Source organism: Talpa europaea, assembly GCF_964194135.1.
Source record: "Talpa europaea genome assembly, chromosome: 4".
Taxonomy (NCBI): Eukaryota; Metazoa; Chordata; class Mammalia; order Eulipotyphla; family Talpidae; genus Talpa; species Talpa europaea.
The window spans coordinates 116818839-116842122 of record NC_140070.1 but is presented as its reverse complement, the minus strand read 5'-3'; the positions used below and the strand labels follow the sequence as shown (position 1 = coordinate 116842122).

At 33.0% G+C, this 23284-nt stretch overlaps 1 protein-coding gene across 2 annotated transcripts; it reads left to right on the top strand.

The window, feature by feature from the left end:
- Nucleotides 1-20273, top strand: KLHL24 (kelch like family member 24; the record flags this gene model as incomplete). 2 transcript variants are annotated; one of them, XM_084231497.1, is made up of 6 exons in its annotated part: nucleotides 1-920; nucleotides 9264-9448; nucleotides 10811-10929; nucleotides 14017-14205; nucleotides 15278-15466; nucleotides 20029-20273. In XM_084231497.1, the coding sequence occupies 6 exons, from the start codon at nucleotides 1-3 to the stop codon at nucleotides 20227-20229; spliced, it is 1803 nt and encodes a 600-aa protein (XP_084087623.1). In that variant the 3' UTR covers nucleotides 20230-20273. The 2 variants fall into 2 exon arrangements, with proteins under 2 accessions (XP_084087623.1, XP_084087622.1); XM_084231496.1 differs by having other exon boundaries at nucleotides 10811-11010.
- Between the last annotated feature and the right edge of the window lie 3011 nt (nucleotides 20274-23284).

Below are 23284 nucleotides of genomic sequence, written 5' to 3'. Positions count from 1 at the left end.
ATGGTACTAATATTGGGACGAAGACTAAACAGAGAGGATCTTGGGGTGCGTGATTCCCCAGCAACTAAGCGTAAAGTTTTTGAAATGGACCCTAAATCTCTGACAGCTCATGAGTTTTTAGAGTTCTCTTCAGAATCATCCCATGCTGAAAACATACTCCAGATATTTAATGAATTCCGAGATAGCCGCTTATTCACAGACGTTATCATTTGTGTGGAAGGAAAGGAATTTCCTTGCCATAGAGCTGTTCTCTCAGCCTGCAGTAGCTACTTCAGAGCAATGTTTTGTAATGACCACAGAGAAAGCCGAGAAATGTTAGTGGAGATCAATGGAATTTTAGCTGAAGCTATGGAATGTTTCTTGCAGTATGTTTATACAGGAAAGGTGAAGATCACTACAGAAAATGTGCAGTATCTCTTTGAGACATCAAGCCTCTTTCAGATCAGTGTTCTCCGTGATGTGTGTGCCAAGTTCTTGGAGGAGCAACTTGATCCTTGTAACTGCTTAGGAATCCAGCGCTTTGCTGACACCCATTCACTCAAGACACTATTCACAAAATGCAAGAATTTTGCATTACAGACTTTTGAGGATGTGTCCCAGCATGAAGAATTTCTTGAGCTTGACAAAGATGAACTTATTGATTATATTTGTAGCGATGAACTTGTTATTGGTAAAGAGGAAATGGTTTTTGAAGCCGTCATGCGTTGGGTCTATCATGCTGTCGATCTGAGAAGACCACTGTTGCATGAGCTCTTAACACATGTGAGACTTCCTCTGTTACATCCCAACTACTTTGTTCAAACAGTTGAGGTGGACCAATTGATCCAGAATTCTCCTGAGTGTTACCAGTTGTTACATGAAGCAAGACGGTACCACATACTTGGAAATGAAATGATGTCCCCACGCACTAGGCCACGAAGGTGAGATGACAGCAAATTAACTACAATTAAAATTAGCAAAAACTTTTTCTTTAAAAATACCATTAAACCTCCTGAATGTAATCTCATTGTAGTCATTTATGTATATTGTGTACATGTGTTTTTATATAACTTGATGTTTGTTATGAATTATGCAATTCATTAGGATGTCTTGCCCAGTGAAGATTAGATTCAATAATAGCATTTTTTATTCTTGTTCTGACTTGTCAGAGGGTGTTGGCAAAGGATCTTCACGACTGTGCATATCTTAATGTATTTCTACTCATTTCTCTTAACCTTTGTAGGGTCCCAGAATATTCTACTTTCTTTTCAAAGGGTCTTTGCATATAAAGTAGCCAAAGACCTTGGTAGAACTCTTTGGACTGCCAGTACTTAGGTACTTATATAAAACAACGTGTGCATTACAGACTTGCCTTCTTCCTATCAGACAACTCGAGATATAAAAGTACAGTAATAAATAAGCTGGTAAATACTGAGTGGATTCTCAGATGTAAAATCCAATTCTCAAATCTTTCCTCATTGCCACAGTTACTATATTTAATGTCAATCTAAATTTTAAATTTTTGTTCTGTTTATAAAAATATCATTATTAAAGAGAATTTGGAAAGCATGTTTAGGAGTAGGAATGCAATAAATATAGTACTATATTTATATAACTTCTTAAAATGAGTAACTTCTATAAAACATCTATATACTTTATGATTTATAGAAAAACACTCTCCATGCCTTCAAAATGAAAGGAATAATAGTAAATGTAATTTACCATGAATCATTAAGAAATGGCTAGTGTAAGAAATATTACAGTAACACATCATCTTAATTTTAACAGATACAATCTTTTCTAACAAAGCTTATGTCCTTATTGTGGAAAAAACATAAAATTTACTGTCTTAACCATTTTTTAAGTTCAGTAGTGTTACATTCATTTGTTGTGAAACTAGTGCTTATTTTTATTTTTTCATGCTCTCTAATTTTTCTGTAATTTGCTATAGCATAGTTTTCAAAGCACATTTTTTAATTTTAGTTTTGATTATTGTTTAGGGATGTGATTCAAATACAGCATAGTATGACATTATATGTCTTTTAAGTCAGCACTAGTTTGAATTAGCAAGATGTAATCTGCTCATCTGAATGGAATGATGAAATTGAAATGAAGATGATGATAAATACTACTTACTTCACAGGTTTTACCATTGAACCTATTAAGTGAAACAATTCTTAAGGTACTCATCATGGAAAGTGGTACATGGAAAGTGGTACATAGAAAGTAGTTAAAAATAACTAGCTATTTAGATAGTATAGTATAGGTACTTAAACTCACACACACACACACACACACACACAGTATAGCTATTATTTATAAAGTCTGACCCACTTTAAGAGAACTCCTAGTACTGAACACTCTGAACTTTTTAAAGTAGAATACAATATTGAGTAACTATTATTACAAAATATTAATGTGATTTCTGTGTATTGAAATTGGGGTGTTTTTTTTTTTCTTAAAATCAGTGACTTTAGTTAAATTTGTTTATAAAAAAGAAATATGAAATATTTTATTCCTAGACTTTAATAAAGGGCAAAAAAATACACTTTTGCTCTATAAATATTCTGATAGCTTCTTTTTAAAATTCTTTTTTTAAATTTACTATAAAGAGACTTGAACTAAGGATAAGAATATGAAAATAACACATTTTTTAAAGTATTAATTAGGAAAGCTAAACAACTTTGGGGCTATTGGAGATCTTTTCTGTATACCCAGTATCCTTTCAAGGGAAAAATCATATATTGTTCCTTATAGCAGATAGTTTTGGAGGCAAATAAGGCTAATAATAACTATCCCATATATCTCATAGATTTAGAATAGGGACCAAGGAATTTCCATTGTAAAATAAAAATAAGTCCTTTATAATTAATGTTACTTATAAATATATAACCTGAATGGAATCAGATTGCAGCCTAAGTTAGGTTTAGAGGATAATTTTCCTGATTCATTTACTGATTTAATTTATAGAAATTTATTGTACATTTAATTTTTAAGGGAATTGATCCATTTCATACACTGAAACATCTATGTATAGGACTGCAATATCACCTTTCCTTAGGAAACAAGTAGGGAAAACAAACTTAGTTATACTGAAATTTTAAAATAACAGTTATACTGTTATTTTAATAGCAGATATTTATATAGGGGTTGCATGAGGAATTTAAAGAGGAAACCTTTATTATGTATACAACTCTGCCATTATCTTTATAGTATGTCTTTTGCTTACCTATTACTGCATGTTAGTACCAACAATCACTAAGTATTTCATTATCTGAACTCTGTCTATTATTTGTACAGGTTCTCATCTTTCTGAAACTCCAAACTTCTTTGAAAAAGGAGTGATGTCTCCACTTCTTCAACTGCAGTTCACTCCTCTGACTTCCGCTCCAGTCATTCACTGAAACTCCTCTCCATCAGGTCATCACTGACCAGATTCTATTTGTAACTTGTAGCCTCTTCTCAGTCTTTGTCCAGCTTGATCTCTCTTGAGTATTTGACATTAATCCCTCTTGAAACTCTCTCTCCATTGGCTTCTGTGGTACTATTTCTTCATGATCCTCTTACTTCTCCAGTTGCTCTTTATCAATTTGATGGTTCCGTGTCTGGTCTTTGAAATGTTGATGATCATCTTGGTTCACATCTCTTTGCCTTTCCTTATATATTTTCCTGGATGATCTCATCTGTTCTCATGGTCTTAATTACCATGCATGCTTTTGACTATCAAACCTCTATCCTTAATCCATTCTTTTCTCATTTGTTCATTCAACCAGTGTTTCTGGGTTGTTGTTTTTTAATTTTATGTGTATATATACACGTTTTCGTATATTTTTTTAACTTGAGGGTGCATATTTTAAAAAGTAATATAGATGAAGTGGCATCAGACATAAATTTCTTTCATATTACCTAATTCTAATCCATATTTAGATTTCCCCAATCTTTTCTAAACTGTTCTTTAATGAACCTGAATCCAATCCAGGACCACTCGCAGTGATCTGGTTATTTACATGAATTCTCTTTTATTCTAAAAAGTTTCTTTTCTTGATTCTGACTTATCGATGGACAAGTTGTTCAGAAAAATATTCCACTTTCTATGTTAGTCTGATTGCTTCCTTACGGTGTCATTCCTATATGTTTCCTGGAAATCAAAAAATGGCTCTCCAAGCTTCATTCAAATTAGTGGAGACAAGTTAAATAACTTTGGCTAGAATTTGTCTTAGGCAATGCTTTAGTTTAGGAAAGACCGTATAGCTGGTCGTCCCACTGTTAGTGATAGAAAGAGTAACTCTGGATTAGAATGTTGACAGTCCTTTCCTACCACTGTACAATTGGATTACATGCCTAGCATCAACCAGTTGTTTTTTTTTTTTTATTGTTTATCCTGGCCACTTATCCACCAGAGCTCAACCCATACTGGATAATCTGCTTGTATAAACCCACATGTTTTTTAAATGACAGGGAAAATCCCAAGATGCATTCTATTAATTAAAAACAGTGTGTGGGGCCTCCCTGGTGGTGCAGGGGATTGAGCACAGCTCTGTGAAGCTGTCCGCAGCCTCTGCAGCATGGGTTTGATCCCAGGATGACCAGGGACATACCCACATGGCACGGCAGATCTCTCCTGTCTTGCCTGCTGCTCCCCTCAGTAGTGTTTTCAGTCCCTCTGCCATTCTGCTCCCTACTCTGTCTCTGGTGGATCCTCTCACCCTCCTCACCTCTGGCCTGTACCCCAGTTATTGTATGCATAAATAAATCTTAAAAAAAAATAAAAACACTTTGTGATAGCAGTTTCCTGGAAAGAAGATATATAGAGAGAGAGAGAGGGAGAGAGAGAGGGAGAGAAAGAGAAAAAGAGAGAGAGACCGACCCAATATAAGAGCATAAGAACTGATAATCTGCACCACCAATTATAACCTGTATCAATCCTCTCTTTGCTATATAGCTCTAGCTTTAGATAAATTAATACCTTGAATTTAGTAACTATATCTTACAGAGTAGAAAGCCATTGGTCTTTTTAGGGCTTAAAATCTCATATCTCTATTTTAATTTATTATTTTTGTTTGATGACTTGGCTTTCAGCTATATTTGCATCTCGGAATGGTGGGTAGACTATATATCACTAACATCTCTCTTCTCTCCCTTAAACTTCTCACTGTGTGGAAACACTTTTTCTATATTTGGTTATTCTTCCCATTAGCCAGGATCACTTTCAACCCCTTTTTGGTGACGAAAGTTAGTTTGGCAGTTCAACTGTCTCTGGCATACTTGGAATTCATAATAAGTAAGTCTGTTATTTCAGCCAACAAATCTTGTATTTCACTTTTTGAGATTCTTAACTGAACCTGGTCATTTTTATACATTTTATTGATTTGATTTAGAATATCTTTTGGATTTTTATTTTTCTTTCACATAAGTCAAAGTATCCAATCTTTTAATTTTGTCTTTTCTCAAATTTGTGACAATGTTTTTTTTTTAACTTACTGTTATGAGAAGATAGTTTGGTCGTCCTACTTTTCTAGGACAAATGGGCAGACTTAATACCAAAGCAGCTGATATTTGTTATATTTTGCCACAGCAGAAAATCAGAATGTTTACTTTAAAAGATTAATAAATTAACATTCACTCTCAAAATTGGTTGTGTGGGTATTCTAAATTTTGTTCATCCCATACTATCACCTTGACTACTACTACCTTTTTGTTCTAGTTTCCATGTCAGCTAGAATTACTTATTTCCTTTAAGGCATTCAGCTCTCTGGCTGAGATGAATATTTTTCCAGATAAATTCCAAATTATTTTTCAAGAAATAAGAATTATGTTTATTGGGCTAACTGTATGGAAACACCAGAACTTTAAAAAGTCATTTGGTCGTCAACCCTTAGTGCAAGCAAAACTACTACAGTAGACTGCCCCCCCACCCCCGCCCCATCCCCACTTTATTATAGGTCCATTCACTTTACCAGATTCCATCCTATTAAAATATAAGTCACTTTACAATTTAACATTCAGGGCCTCCCTGGTGGTGCAACATTCAGGGCCTCCCTGGTGGTGCAGGCGGTTGAGATGCAACCTATGAAGCTATCCGCAGCCGTTGCAGCACGAGGCAGGGAGCTGCCCACAAGGCGCAGCAGACCTCTCCTGTCTCATCCGGTGCTCCCTTCAGCAGTGTATTTCAGTCAGTCTGCCTGTTCTGTTCCCCACGCTGTCTCTGGTGAATCCTCTCAACCCCCACACCTGTGACCTGTACCCCAGCTCTTATATGCATAAATAAATGAATCTTTTTAAAAAAACAATTTAATATTCATATTACCATTGCCACCAATTAGGCCATGTGGGTGGGATATTTGAATAATTTAGTATGTGAGCTAATTATTGTGTTTATCAGTGTGATGATTTGTCACACATGGTCAATAAAAATCATCACAGTAATAAACAAATGTTTTGGTTTTTAATCTATGTATCCTTTTATACAAGTGGTTATTAAATTGTGTAAATATTGTGCTGAATTGTAAATTGGTATAAAGCACATTAAAAAAATTTCAGTTAAAATAAGTATTAAAAAATAAGTATTGAAAGCACAATTGGAACAAGAATTTGGTTTTTCCTACCCTCTCCATTAGCAAACTAAGTGATTTTGAGATTACTTTTCCAAATTAAGTTACTTGTTTGTTTTTTAAGATTTATTTTTAAGAACTGGGGTGTATGCCAGAGGTGTGGGGGCGTGAGAGGACCCACCAGAGACAGAGTGGGGAGCAGAACAGGAATATCCACTGAAATACACTGCTGAAGGGAGCAGCAGGCGAAATAAGAGAGGTCATTTCTGCATGCAGTGACTGCATGCAGTGATACCCTGCATGCAGTGACTGGCAATAGCTTGATAGTGCTTAGACCTTCCCTGTGCCACTAGGGAGGCCTAAGTTACTTGGTTTTTTTTTTTTTTTAATTATGGAAGAAGTACTTTTTTTTTTTTTTTTTAAGATTTATTTATTTAATTATACAAGCACTGGGTACAGTCAGAAGCGTGGGAGGGTGAGAGAATTCACCAGAGCCAGAGCAGGGAGCAGAACAGGCAGATGGACGAAGTACACTGCTGAGGGGAGCAGCGGGCAGCAGGAGAGGTCTGCGCGCCATGTGGGGACCCTCCTCCGGTGGCGGTGGCCGGGGAGCAGCTGGGGATCGAACCGGCGCTGCAGAGGCTGCGGGCAGCTTCATAACGCAGCACTCAACCGCTGCGCCACCGGGGAGGCCCAAATTACTTGTTTTTAATGTCATCTTTTTTAATGTCAATAGAATGAAATTCTCAGTATTTTTGTTGTTTTATTATCTAAATCACAATGAATTTATTTGTTATAAAATTTTCTAAGTATGCCATCTTAGAACGAATTATGCAATGTCAGTGTATTATTGGGTTCACGTTTTGACATTTTCTTTTTTAATTGAGTCTGTGGAACAGATTAATATGGTAAATCAGGGTTCTGTAGTAGTTTGCTGATCCTTTCAGGTAAATACACATTCCAGCAAACATTGAAATGATCCTTTATTCTGTTGTTTTCCCACTAATTTTTTGTGCCATTTTCTCTTCTTGTTTCAAGATACCAAAACAAATAATATATTCACTGGACTTGAAAAAGGCAAGCAAGTTAAAGCAAAAGAAAAGTATAAAATAATTAAATGTTGGTGTATAAAGCAAAATTCTCTTATATTTAATAATTGCCTTGATTATCACATGGATTTGTCTTACAGTATTTTAAGTATGATTTTAGGAAGTGGTACTTATATGGAAAGTAGGATGATTTAGACTACTAAGTATATGGTGCTATTTACTTTTAATATTTTCATTTTGAAATATTTACAAAGTAGAATATACTATTGATATTTGAGTCCTCTCGAAGATAGTATGTCCTACATATACTAGTTAGGCTTATATAATTTGCTGGATTCCTAAAAGTAATTTCATGAACAAAATTATTTTCTACAATTTGTTTTTCTGATTTATAATGGAACGGTATGGCTGGCATAGAATGGTGGTGAGTAATTCAGTTGTAATAGCTGTGAGTAAATGTAGCTAGACTATAGCAGCTCTGTTAAAGGGACATCCCACTTTAATTTTTTTCCCAACTGTAATTGTGAAACATCACACTGTCTAAAACTAAAATCAGTGTTCTGATCTGGTTTTTTTCTCCTCCACATTTAAGTAAGAGAAAATGGATTGTTCTTATTTTTGCTTGTGATACTTAAAATTATAACAACCAGTGCTCACTTCAGCAACACATGTACTGAAATTGGAAAATTATAGCAACCACAAAATGCAATTTTAAGACTTTTTCATTTAGATTATATTCATGAAAAAATAAAGGCCAAATGAACTTTAAAATTCCAAAACTATCTACTGAGCCTTTTGAACAACAGCAAAGGGTTGATAAGCTTTTAGTTTTTCTGCCTCTATCTTAGATTTAAACTACAAATTAAAAGAAGCCAGTGATTATAACATAAATCTCAATATTCTCTCAGTTCTCATAAAAGTTGATTTTCCACTCTAAAAATTGCCCAGTCTCACTATCATTTTCAAATTTTGTGTTGCTAGGAAGTGGGAAGTCATAGAATCCAGAGGCAAACATCGTTAGTATTTTGATATATTCTTTCCGACCAGTTTTTTACATGTTCATTGTACTTTAGGTACAGTTTTTCATCTTGCTTTTTTTCCTTTGACACTCTTTGTTACAAATTTTGTTGACATATTTAGTGACTATGCAATAGTTTGTGTTGGATTACCTTCATTTACTTAACTTTTTAAAATTTATTTTAAAAAATAATTTCTGAACAAATGCATACACTCCTTTAAAGGGTACTCAGATTACACTATGACTCAGCTTTTTTAGAATTGACAATCTCAGGAAAACACCATTTTCCTACATTTAGAAAAAGTGTATTATCTTACCTTGTATGGATATGCGCATTTGAACTACTGCAAAACTGCATTTGAAAGTCATCCTAAATATTTCCAGGTTTACAATTGAGTTAAGTAGGATTTTTGGACTGCTTTGCAATTTATAAGGCAAATATATAAGGCAAAACTCATAGGAAAAAATACAAAGTTTTTGTGGTAAAAAAATGATGTCATTAAATCCCTTATATATGTCTCAAAGTAAGTGATTAGCGTCCTGTATTATTTGGCACATACACAGAGAATAAACTTAACTGTTTATAATAATGGTATGTTTTTAGGATTTTAAACAGTCTTGAGTATATTTTATTATTCATGCATTCTTTTATAATAAATATTTTAGGTCAACTGGCTATTCTGAGGTGATAGTTGTCGTTGGAGGCTGTGAACGCGTTGGAGGGTTTAATCTTCCATACACTGAGTGCTATGATCCTGTGACAGGAGAATGGAAGTCTTTGGCTAAGCTTCCAGAATTTACCAAATCAGAATATGCAGTCTGTGCTCTAAGGAATGACATTCTTGTTTCAGGTAAATAAAGAATTATCATAGTAGCTTCTTTAAATTGAACACAGCTTAGCTGTTTTAAGTGGTAAATTTAAATGTCTTAAAACAGTGAAAGTAGAGGTGCCCCCCCTTTTTTAAATCAAGGTAATATTAGTTGGCAGTGGTCTGTAGGTCCCAAGACTGTATTTTCCCACTATGTTACCAAATGTACATTCACGATCCCTGACAAACCAGTTGGCCTTCTACCCATTATTGCCTCCCTTCTTCCCCTGTGGTAACCACCATTCTGTTTTCAGAGTCTAAAATTTTGTTTTGTTTTCTTTATAGTCCACAAATGAGTGAAATCATATACAGTTTTTTTGTTTGTTTGTTTTTTAATGGTAAATAGTTTTATTTTTTATTTTTTCCTTATGTGCCAATCTAAAACATACACAGTTTTTGTCTTTCCCCTCCTGACTTTTTTCTGAATGTGCCTATTAGGCAGATTAGTTTATACAACAAATAAAATGGACAGTGACTTTTTTGCTCTTAAAAACAGGCAGAAGATGGTGCAGAACAATTTACAAAAAAAATCTACTAGAAAGTGCCTTTAATCATATCATATTTCAAATGCTCTCAAATGCAAAGAAAATATGGTATAAATTTTAGAACTTTCACCTATTTATTTTAAAAAGATTTTAAAAAGTCTATTTTAAGGAACACAGTTAAGTGTGCAACATCAAAAGTACTCAAAGAATTAAGCACCTCTAATCTGCCCATATTTTCTGAAAATTTCCCCAAAGTTTATTATATAGGTTTTTCTTGAAAATTCTTTAATTTTTTATATAATATGTGATATCAAAAATCAAACATACTAAAATGACAATCATACCAAATGTAACATACAAATATAACCAAATATGTTCTACAGTCAGTTAATTGTTTAATTTTACCAATCTTACAAAATTATTACCACACATCAAACAATATATAACAATACATACTTTATTTTGTACAAATGGTATGCTTCTAGAAAGATGACTTTTTAAAATCTTTTTAGAAGATTTTCTGTTGTTTAGGTGCTTCTGATACCCACTCCTAAATCAGCAACCTACACATTTATAAAATTCATGTCCTGCATCTTATTATTTTGAGGCATATAATCATTATTTTTCTGGATAACAATTGTCCAGGTTTAAGTATGATCTATAGAGCTATTTCTAGTAAGTTTTCAGAGGGTCCTTGTTTTGAACTGAATTCTCAAGTTCTTATATACTGGGTAAATAAATTCCATGTTTTCATTATTCTATACCTTGGTGGCATATATCCCTTGATGGCATATATCCCTTGATGAGATACATACACATATATATATATAATTGTATGTACTTTATTTTGCATTTAAAGGTGGACGAATCAATGGCCGTGATGTCTGGATTTATAATTCACAATTAAATATTTGGATCAGAGTTGCTTCTCTAAATAAAGGCAGGTGGCGTCACAAAATGGCTGTCCTTCTTGGTAAAGTAAGAGAAACCACTTTTTATTACTATTGGTACATTTCCAAAATAAATACCACATTAAATCCTTCATTTTACTCTCCCCGTGGGTATTTTGAATTCAAATTGTGTATTCCTTCTACATCTAACCTCAATAGATAAGCTGAAAATATAAACAATTTGACACTGTACTCTTGAATGGATATTTTGTTCTCCCAATTTGGAATTTGTGGCAATGTAGCACATTTCTCTTCTCATGCTCCGCTAGGTTTTAAATACCTAAGAACATTAGGAAATAAGGTTGTTACACCAAGTACAAAAGCAGGCCAGTGTCTAATCCAAGCAATCTTTTACCTTTTGCTGACTTTGGCAGCCAGACAGAGATATGTTTATCTAAGTAATGCTATTTTATCTGTTTTATTTGTACAAGTAAAGACAAAATAAATTTTAAAAAAATTAAGATAAACTCACCCGTATGTTTTAAAGAAAACTTACTAATGACTGCAGCTAATAAACATTATAAAATATATATGTAAAATTTGGATTTGAACCCTTCATTGCCATTAGGAATTTTAGAATCTAAAATTTAGAGCAAGAACTATCTAAATTTAGAATAAGAACTATCTCATCTTTTTAAATGTTAAATCTATTATAATACTGCATTACACAGAAACAAATAAAACTATAGCAGCTTTACCAAAGGCTAACTTGGTCTAATAGTTTTTCTTGCCTCCATCTCTTATCACTTCCTCTAAAGCCACCTCATTAATGAACAATTTAAGTAAGAGTTGGATGCATTGCTTGCACATATATTTTTGACTGGTTCCCTAGTACCCCTCTCTAAAAATATTGCTACCTTTTAGGTCCTCTAATGGAGATATTTTAGAACCACCAATGAGAAAACAAATCTGCTAATTGAAACAAAGATGGCACTAGGAACCTTCCCAGCCCCCTATTAGTCGTCTTCCCCTTTCCCCATCTCCCCACAAAGGCTTCTTGAAATCTCTATGCTGTAGAATACTAAAGCTTCCCAAAAAGTAGAAAGCTGCTGTTATTATACCCGAGGATATTCATCTAGTATGCTGCTGTAAACAAGGCCAATGAAGTAAGGAGGACCTTGTGACATATGCAGTGGACATAAAATATTAATAGAATATTTCCCAATAGTTTGTTAGTCCCTGGTTTGTTATATATAGTTTTTGTTCTTTTTGGTTATGTATAGTCTTTTCAATGGTTTGTTATATAGTTTTTGTAGCTATGGCAAAACATTACTGGAAAGGGACAGCTACATTAAGAGACAGGAAGAGATAAGGCCTAATTCAAAATATATAATTATTGTGGACATAGAAAAGCAAATTAAAATGCTATCTCTAATACCATGTATGAGTTAGTGGACACAAATTTATTTGACAAATGTTAGTATACTTGATTTGAAAGTATCCAAAAGGGAGATTTTGTCTAGTTTATGCAAATACTCAATTGACATGGAAGTCACTATCCTAAAAATGATAACATAGAGTGAATTCGAACTTAGACTATTATTTAAATTTATACTCTGTTAAAAATATCTAGGATAGTTTGGAAAATAGAACTTTAGAACAAAGAGGAATCTTAGAGAATATTTAATGTAGATTTTTCAGCTTATTAAGAAATTAAATCCAAAGATATCAAGTTACTTGCCCAAGCTTATAAAGAAAAATTGATAAGGTGCTTAGAAAGATAATATAATCTGTGCTTTAGAGAACACAAGAGGGAAGACCAGGAGATTAATTGTGAAGTATGAAGTGATAAGGACCCTGAGGTAGGATACTGGCAGTAGGAAACAAAAGGAAGGGACAGATATGAGAGATACTGTTAAAGGAGACACATGAGAATTAATAATTAAGATGTGGAGGGAAGGATTAATCCATTAAAGGAATTGTAAATGTTGAACTGGAGAATTTCTTTAAGTTCAAGATTACTTATATAGCTCATGATGCTTAATGGATTACTCTGCACATAAGTCATGTAATAAGTAGCTTGTTAATTCACCTGTCATGTAAAGATGTTAATTTGCCTCACATTTGCGAAAAGAAAATGTACGTGAAAACCCTTTGAAATATATAGTTCATTATGTGTCGGTATTTTGCTAGGTATTTGTAGGGAATAAAATGAGTAAGAAGGTAAGCCCTGACTCCAAAGATCTCACAGTCTGGTAATCTTTACCTAATATTTAAGTTCATAGCTTTATTACTTTGTAATAATCAAATATTTTCATCATCCACGAGTGTGAACATTTAACTTAAATCATGTACAGATCTTCCTTGACTTATGATGAGATTCTATCCCAATAAATCCTTTAGAAGTTAAAAATATCATGAATTCAAACTCTATTAGTACACCTAACCTATCAAACATCAACATCATAGCTTAAGTCTATCTTAAATATGCTCAAAACATTTCTGTTATCCTACAATTGAACAGAATCATCTAACATCAAGCCTATTTTATAATAAAGTGTCAAGTATCTCAAGTACTTTATTGAATACTGCAATGAAAGTGAAAAATGAAATGGTAGTTTGCCCTCATGACTAACTAGGAGCTTTGGCATCCTCCAGCTGCCCAGCGTCAGAGTATTGTACTGCATATGATTGGCTGGGAAAAGATCAGAATCAAATGTATATCAAAGTGATGCATGTCACTTTGGCACCATCATAAAATCAAAAACTGTTAGACCATCATAAGTCAGGGACCATCTATAATTCTCAATTTGAGATGTGTCATCATTGAAGAGATGGAAGTTGGTTCTTAGGGGGGTGGAAAAAATTGTACTGTTTCATGTAAAAAGCACATATATATGCATATATTATCTAAATAGATATACAATATCTGTTGTATATATGGCATTACATTTTCTTTGGAGGGGGCTATTATGAAAAAAATGTAGAGAAAGACTCCTTTGTGGTGGTAAGGGCATGATTAAAAAATATTTTCAGAAACTGAGCTAAGTCTATTGCAGTTGTAGTTATCAAGAGCTTTTCAAAGGGGAGAGATCCCTTAATTTTTTAGCTAATGTTCAAAAATCCAGACTTTTGATAAAATTAAGATTTTTTCCCCCATATATTTTATGTATAGGTGTATGTTGTCGGAGGCTATGATGGGCAAAACAGACTTAGCAGCGTAGAATGTTATGACTCCTTTTCAAATCGATGGACTGAAGTTGCTCCCCTTAAGGAAGCAGTGAGTTCTCCTGCTGTGACTAGCTGTGTAGGCAAATTGTTTGTGATTGGTGGAGGACCTGATGATAATACTTGTTCTGATAAGGTAAGCCCTGTTCTGTTTTAGAAATTACCACTGATTTATACAGGTACAGAAATACAGAAAGCTTATCCATTAAGGAGCTAAGTTCCTTAATGTTGGGGACTTTTTAAAAATGGTCTGGTACTTTGTATGTCGAGGAAACAGTGAATTTCAAGTTACTAAAGTTCCTAATATATCTGACAATTTGCTATAAAAAACATGATTCAATCTTTTTTGAAACCATTAATAGACTAGTCTCAAAATGTTGAGATCTGGTACTAAATTGTTTTTATCCTTTTATGTTGTAGTCTACAGAGTCAAAAAATTACCCACACAAATCATGGTGGGAATTAAATTTGCAAAGGATAGGACACAGTAACTGATTTTACTGCTTCCAACGAGGTCATTTTCTGCATACTTTAAAAGTATTTTTCAGAACAAAGAAGAGGAAAGAAAATCTCTGTAATGTAAATAGAGTGTTGTTCCTACTTGATGTAGTTCATTGAACTCCTGGGACAAAAGGACATGTGCCATTTTCAGGAAATACCATGTTTATTCTGGAAACAAGTGTCTAATACTTAATTAGTTAAGCTGAATTTTACCCAAATAGTTACCTGCATTTTGTTAATAAATTATTTTTCTAAACTAAATTTTAACATGTTGTCAGATGTAAGATATTTAGAATTCATTTATTCAACATGTGTGATATTTCAAAGTTTGCTAAATTAAAATTTACATGTGTTCCTTTGGAAAAAGAACTTCCTAAAAATGTAAAAAGAAGTTATATTCAGATTGAGGCATAGTTCTATATGACACAGCTTTAACTGTTAATTTTAATGGAAATAAGTAAAGCAAACCTGGTCATCCTTTTTCCTGGAAGCTATCTTTATTTGGTACTCTACTCTGTTTGATAGAAATAAATTTGTCTGTCTTTTGAGGATTTAGTAATCAAAACATTTCACTACCAAACTAACCTCCCTTAATTCTGTGAATTAATGGGATTTGGTTTTTAATGATGATACTATATATCAGCAGAGTTTAAGTAAATTTGCGTTTTTATTAGAAATTTTAATTAAATATTTCTATACATTATTAGGTTCAATCTTACGATCCAGAAACCAATTCTTGGCTACTTCGTGCAGCTATCCCAATTGCCAAGAGATGTATTACAGCTGTATCCTTAAACAACCTGATATATGTTGCTGGTGGACTGACCAAGGCAATATACTGTTATGACCCAGTTGAAGATTACTGGATGCATGTACAGAATACATTCAGTCGACAGGTAATAACAAAAAATCAGTCCAAAAGAAATTTATCTAGGAGGGGCTAAGAATATGACTATTATGAATATATTGTAATTTCACTATTAAAATATTTCATATATGCTAGAATTATTTCATAATTTTTAAAAACTCCACATAAAGGATATGGTATACCTATTTTGAACTCTTTCCAAAGAATTGTTTTCTTGAAATACCTTACTTTTACCATCCCATGGTGAAGTAGCTGTTACATGTGGACTGTTGGTTTTTTTCGTTGATCTTTTCCAGGATCTTGCAGTCCTTTCCCCTTTTCTTGCCTATTTCAAGAGAAAAAAAGTTGCGTTGGTTTTTGTTATAACAGAAATAACTGTGTTCAGGTATCCTTCATTCACACTTTACACCTGACACTCCGCCCTTCCTAGATTTCTTGACCTCCTTTAAAAGGTCTCCCTGCAGGCTTTTGATTTATAACCTGACTTTCCTCTCTACCATCATTGAATGTTTGGTGGTTCTCATGCTGGAAATCTGACTCTACCTATCGCACTCTGGAGATGCTGTACTCCCCTGGGCGTTATTACTAATTATCTCCTTGATGTCATTCATATTATCTTATTTTCTCCACCCAGCATTTGAACATGGATATTTCTTGGGTGTCTTTCCCCTACTCTCTTCCCTGCGTAAAAGCTTGCTGACTGATATCATCTACTACTCCGTAGTGATGACTTCAAGTCTTCATATCCATTGAAGCCTCTAGAGTCCTGTGCTCCAGAATCAAATTTCCAACTATCTATGAATGGAATTTGACATTTTCCATGGATGTTCCATGACTTCAAACTTAGAATTTACCTCTTTCCAAACCTGCATTTGCTGTTTCTAAACAACCTAATCAATGAAAAAACTCTGTTTCTCCCTTACACTCAACATTTCTGACACCACATATGTGGGTACCTTAGAATTCAATTTGATTCTTACACTATCTATTAAATAGTTATTCAAGTTAAGAATTGTGGTAACATATACACAATGGAATATTCAGCAATCAAAAAGGATAAACTCATGAAATTTGCAGCAACATGGATGGAGCTAGAAGGAATCATGCTCAGTGAAATAAGCCAGAAAGAAAAAGAAAAATACCGGATAGTCTCACTCGTAGCAGGAATTTAGAAAACCTAAATAAAGGACCAGGAAAAAGACTAATTATAATAAAGTAAAAATCAAAATCAACAAGCAACTATAAGCCAGAGACACACTGAGGGGGGTGGGGGAAGGAGGGAATAGGATCAAAACAAGGGGGGTGGGAATTGTATGGGGACTATAACAAAGAAGAAAATGCATACGTTGTGCAAAAATGAAAAATGATGTAAAAAATATATAAAATAAAATAAAAAGTGAAAAAATGCTAAAAAAAAGAATTATTCAAGTTAAGAATTCAGTTTCACTATAAACCAGAGACACACTGGGGTGGGGGGAAGGGGAGAGGAAAGACTAGGGTCAAAATAAGGGGGGGTACAATTGTATGGGGAATATAACCAAAATGATAATGCATACATTGTGCAAAAATGAAAAATGATGTAAGAATTATATAAAATATTAATTTAAAAAAAAAGAATTCAGTTTCACAAGACTGCTGCTGCTTCCAACGCCAGTTACATGTCCCAGGTTGTGTCCCCAATGCTTCTAACCAACAGGCTGTAAATCAGCCTCCCCACAACTCTTTCTTGGGTTAGATAATTTGCTAGAGCAGTTCACAGAAGTCAGGGAAACTGCATATGTTTCCATTTATAATACATAAAGCATACAGATGAACAGCCAGATGAAAAGGTACATAGGATGAGGTCCAGAAGGCTCACAAGCACAGGAGCTTCACTACAGAAGGTTTCCACATCCCATACTTCTGTGAATTTTATGGAGGTTTGCATTTAATTTATAGATCATCTATGTCCTTGCCTTGACCAGTGCTGTCCTCATAGTGTCTAATGCCTTTTCTGCCTTTTCTTCTTGTAATTCTCTTCTCTTTCAAGGACTAATTCATATTTGTAACAAACTGAGGTTATCCTGTTCAGAATTGATTTCTTTTTTCCTTATCTTTCACTACATTTACATATCTATTTATACCTTGTAGGTATAAATGTTTATTTCTGTACTAGAGTGCAATCTTCTTGAAGACAGGGTGTTTTCTCTAATTCATCTCTTATGTAACTTACATTTTTTGATCTGTACATTTTTATTGAACAATTAAAAAATTAGAAACTGAAGTAAAAGGAGTTCTAATTTTAAAGTATTCTTATGCAAGATATAAAATGTAAAGGTAATGAATAGAGTTGAATATAATGCCATTTTTCTAAAATTGTTGACATTGAGATATAGTGTCCAATTCATTTTAGAATAACATTGCTTCAGCTGATGAAAGGGGAATGATAGGACCTTCAGCTTCATGGTACAGAGGATATACTGTTCATAGCACATTTAAGTAAACTGAACCACATTTCTCTAGCTCACTGGCCTCTTCTGGAAAGGACAGATTCCAAACCTGTATTGGTGAGAATATGCCCTACCACGTAAGATGCACATTATAGTCCAGTGTAGCAAGCATTTACACTTCTAAATGTTTTAGTCTAAGCTAGTCTTTATTATAGTGACTAAATAATTTAAAAAATTTCAATTTTAATGAATTAATCTTCATTAGAACTTGTCTCTACTTTATGAAATGGTAACAGCTTAGGAAAGTAATTGCCAACATCTAGTATAATGCAGGGCATACAATGAATATGTTTTTAACTAAATGATGAAGTAAAGCTAAGAAGAAAACAACAAGTTGCACATGACACATTTAATGCAGTCAAACAATGAGTAACTGACTTTTAAAATTTCATAGAAAAACATTTATAGCATATCAAATCTATTATAACAAAGACAAATAATTTACATTCAAATCTATATTAAATGTTTTAAAGCAAAAGTACTGAAATTTTTAGAATTACCATACTCCCTTGCTCTGTTCTTATATAGTATCTCTGAGTGTATCTATGTATGCATTATTAATGACAGTTTTTGAACTGTCTGCACTTGCCCTTTTAATGCTGATCAATGATAAATCAAATATTTAGTTATTTGAATCCAAAGCTGTCTTTTAAATGCTTAGACTATTGATAATTCTGTGGTTTTTTAAAAAGTCAGTGATGAAGCATTTTTATTAATTCAGCACCAGACAAGGTATTTAAAATGTCATTAAAGTTAAGAATAATAAATGTAAAGAAACTTGATTCTTTTTATTTATTGGTGGCATTTTAATATGTAAACCTAAAGCATTATAAAAGTAAGAGTTAAGGGAAGTGTTATTTTTTGTGATATTTTAGTGCTTCATTTCAGTCTTGAAAAAAAAAATTAAAGCTTCATGTATTGATCAATTATTTTTCTTACTAGTGCCATCACTCTTGAGAGTCATAGAGTACAGTAAACTATATCTAGCACAAGTCACTTCCTAGTGAATAAATAACCGTTTTCAAGATTGCTTGCTTCATTTAATTCTGAGCATTATTACCAGCATCAATGTGACTGACTTTAAGGTTTAACAGTGTGAGCTAGCTTGTGCCTAAAAGCTAAGGGTACTTTTTTGTATTCAGAACTTTTGGAATTTATTTTAAAAATTTATTGTGCTTTAGATGAAAAATGTTATTGTTTGGCCCATAATTGGTACTATTCATGGGTGGTATTACGGAGAAAAGTTTGTCAGAGCCAGGTCATTCTGGATATATACAGACTCTTAATATATACAGGCATCTTAAGTGCTCACTAATTCTTGTAAACCTCTGAAGATACCAAATTCCATTACATCAATTCACCAAGATTTCATTTCTTCTAAAAAAGCAAAAATTATATATAGCAAATCTAATCAAGTAAAAATGCTTATTGTACTTATTGGTAAACCCATCTCATTATTGGCTATAAGGATCCAGGATAATAATATGCAGTAAATTTCTGAATTAAAGTAAACTGTAAATAAAAGAATATTTGACCTGCAGAATAACTAACCAGATGCATTTAATAGTGAGACAATTTTAGTATCCTTTTTTTCTTTAAAGAATCACTTTATCCTTGCAAGAATATTTGTCTTGTATAGTATTATAATTATATTATTGACAGAGAAGAATCCCACCATGTGGAAAAGTAACTGTAAAATGTTATTTATGGTGTTTCTATGACCCAGCCTAAGTCCCTAATAACAGTGCTTTGTTAATTTGATTATAGTTCTTCCATTCATTCCATATGGGTATTTCAATAAAATGAATACGGGTAATTCCATATAATGAATCATGTCCTGCTTTGTGGTCATGTAATAGCCATTCTCTATAATAAAGGACCTTCCTTAATGGGAGAAGCAAGTCAAGCTCTCAAAAATGTTTTTGTGTAACAATCATTATTAAAACCTTTCTCTCAGTCCACCAAAGGGGAGCTTATTTCACATCTCTCTTTTTTTTTTTTTTTTTGACTATTATAGTATGTCTCATTTTACTTTTCAGTTTGCTACCAAATCCCTTACCTTCAACAGTTAATTATTTTTTTTATCTATTTGGTTAAACAGGAAAACTGTGGTATGTCTGTGTGTAATGGTAAAATATACATCCTGGGTGGAAGACGGGAAAATGGAGATGCAACAGACACTATTCTCTGTTATGATCCCTCGACGAGTATCATCACGGGGGTAGCTGCAATGCCCAGGCCAGTGTCCTATCATGGCTGTGTGACTATTCATAGATATAATGAGAAATTCTTTAAGCTCTAAAACCAGGATACCTCACCCAAGAAGCCGCACCAATCCAAGATGGAGAGGTTTTTGAAACTCCAGAGTGGGAACTTGACTTATCTCCTTTGTGCTATAGGCACAAAAAAATAAAATAAAATAAAAATAATAATTGTGGTGCCTTTCTCCCCAAAATATCAATCTTTTAAATGGTAATAAAGCCTTTATTGTATTTGAAAAAATAGTTTGTTCATTGAAGGTGATAGTGGTTGTTGCTTGGGCTTTGAGAGTGTACCTTTGTAAGTATTTGTAAAAAAAACCTATGTGGCATCGGAAGTAATGTCTCCCTGCATACCTTTTAGGAATATGTGAATGGTCTCTTTATATATGTATGTGTATCTCTGCAAGGCTGTATATTCCTTATTTTCTCATATGTATATAGAAAATTACATGATTTAAGGCTTCATTTAGGTTGAATCTTAAAAAGCTTAGTATGCATCCTAAAATGAAAAATCAGTTTAAAAAATATTTCTCATTAAAAATATGTACAAATTGATTAATTTTATTAAAGGTTATTTCTATAATTGATAAAATTATAATGATAACAATTTGAGTATCATAAAACACTGGATTTTTATGACTTCTTTGAATTGCTGTCTTACATTAAACATTTTTTGGGGAGGAGATTGGGTAGGAGCTATAAATAGCAAGTGCCCTTGAAATGAGGATTAAAATTTTAGATTAGTTCTTAAGAAATAACTATCTAACACCATTGAAGGAAAAATAACCTGTTGTGGCTCTCAAAGTATTTACGTATCATCTCTAAATTATATAGGAAAGCTCCTTGTCTTGAACCTAGCTAAGGAGTTAAATCCATTTTGTAATATTATCTTATGAAAAACAGGGACAGATTTTCTCCCTAGCCCAATAGGATTTGACCTCATAAATGTGGTGCTTTGGGTGAGGATCTTTTTCCTGGTTATCCTCCTTTCTTGTGAACAGCTGAAAATTCTGGGAGTCTTTACTGTTAGGTTGCCTTTAAAGGATAAAGCAGGGACCACATATCTCAGTGGGTCCATTTTTCTTTTTAAAAGATATAGCTATCTAAAAAAAAAAAAACTCAACAGCAGTAGTTATAATAGTCTTCTAAGATAAATCTTTCATTTGATATCCATTATGTAAACTATTGATCATTATTCTCAAGCTTCTATCAGCAAATTACCTTTGTCTAGATTTTTCAGTTCCAGTTTATAAAGTTTACTAGTTTTCAGAGAGTAATGTAAAAATTCTTTTTAAGGCAAATGAGATGGCAGTAACTACAGCATACGTGGTTATTGTTATTCCTGGGTGGACAGAGAGAGTTCACATTTTAAGGATGTTCTAGGTAGCCTACATTTCTATTTCCCAGGCACTGTTGTTGTCTCACATTATAATTGTATACTTCTTGTCATAATAGAGATGATGCAGATATTTGATTATCATGTAACCAGGTTTCTGTTTAAACCAAAGTGATTGAACAGAAGACCTAACATTGGTGAATTACTTTTTTTCCTCATCTTAGAGTGATGCAGAGATTTTAAGAAAAACATACAGAATCAACTTTAATGCTTATCTGGAATCTGAATGCTGAGGAAAACTTTGGAAATCTTACAAAGTTTTGGGGAGGTTTTTTTTTGAAATCATGATTTAAAAGGGTACGGATACATTTTTGTGACAGTTACCAGAACACTTCAGGAAACAATCTTTTCTCATTTTCGTTGAAAGGTATATTGGGATACTTGTACTTTAAAGTAAACATCTACTTCTGCATTATACTTTTTGTAGATAATGGAACATATTTAGTTCAGAAATTCTTTGCAGTAAATGAGATTATGTATAAGTATAGTGTTTTGTAATGCTGAGAATTATGCAAATGATACTTGTTATTTTCATGTGTATCTGTAAGATCATGCTCATCCATAAATACAGACATCACACAAAAAAAAAAACTTTGTTAAGATAACTTGTATTCTTGTATTTTGTTGTTGTAAACTATTAACTATCTACTTGTATTTTAGTATACATTTATCTATGTGTTTATTGTAGTAAATTTGAGTTGAAATTCTATAAAAGAGTTTTGTTTAAACATAGACCTTGTACCAATATTGCTTAATTCTTTTTCCTCTACCTAATTTAAAACTGCATAAATTAAGCAGGCCACCATGAACTTACCTTGAATCCTAGGAAACTAAAGTAACTTTTTAAAGTTACCCAACTGGTATTTTAATTTCATTATCTTCCTTTACTGATTTTTGATAAATAAATTTTAGCCTTGATAAAATAATTTTAGAATATAACTAGTATATCAAAAGAGATATATCAATGAAATTGGTGTTAGAGTATATCCATACTGTCACCATACAGTTGACAGATTTTCTTTTGATAGGTCATGTTCATATAAGCCTTTTGTGTCATGTACATATAGATATATGTAGATACATAGTATGGTCATGTACACATACATACAAACACCAAGAATTTTATCAGTTTGTGATGATCAGAGAGAAGCACATTAAGTAAACATTCATAGACCTTATTAAATTCAGTTCCAGAAGGTGTTTTTATTTGGGCATTTCTAGAATTTTTTTTTATGCTTGAAAGTACATGATGAGTATTATTAGTATGATGACTTGTATACAGTCAGACTCTATATAGTACATACAGTTTTATAAGATCAGAAAACAAATTGGAAGTAGACAATAAACCCAACTGTGATACCTCAGTGGAAGGAAAGTCAAGAGCATATTTTGTGGATCAACAGAAAAGTACCTTTTTTCCTGTGAACTTAAATCCTTCAGGTTTTCCTATATGTGAGTGATCTATAAATTGATTTTTACAACAGAAGACCTTCGTTTCCTACTCTAATCTTCAACTCACTTTACTGCACAGGTATGAATATGGTAGCCTATTGGATCTTCAGTAACCTTTTTTCCTAAATGACTGAAATATAGCTCTTTACTCCATTTAAACCAGGTGTTAAAGAAAAATGATGTAAGTACTCAGGGAGGGTATTAACATTTTGCCTATTGGGGGTGTTTAAAGTGCCATAACTAAAACT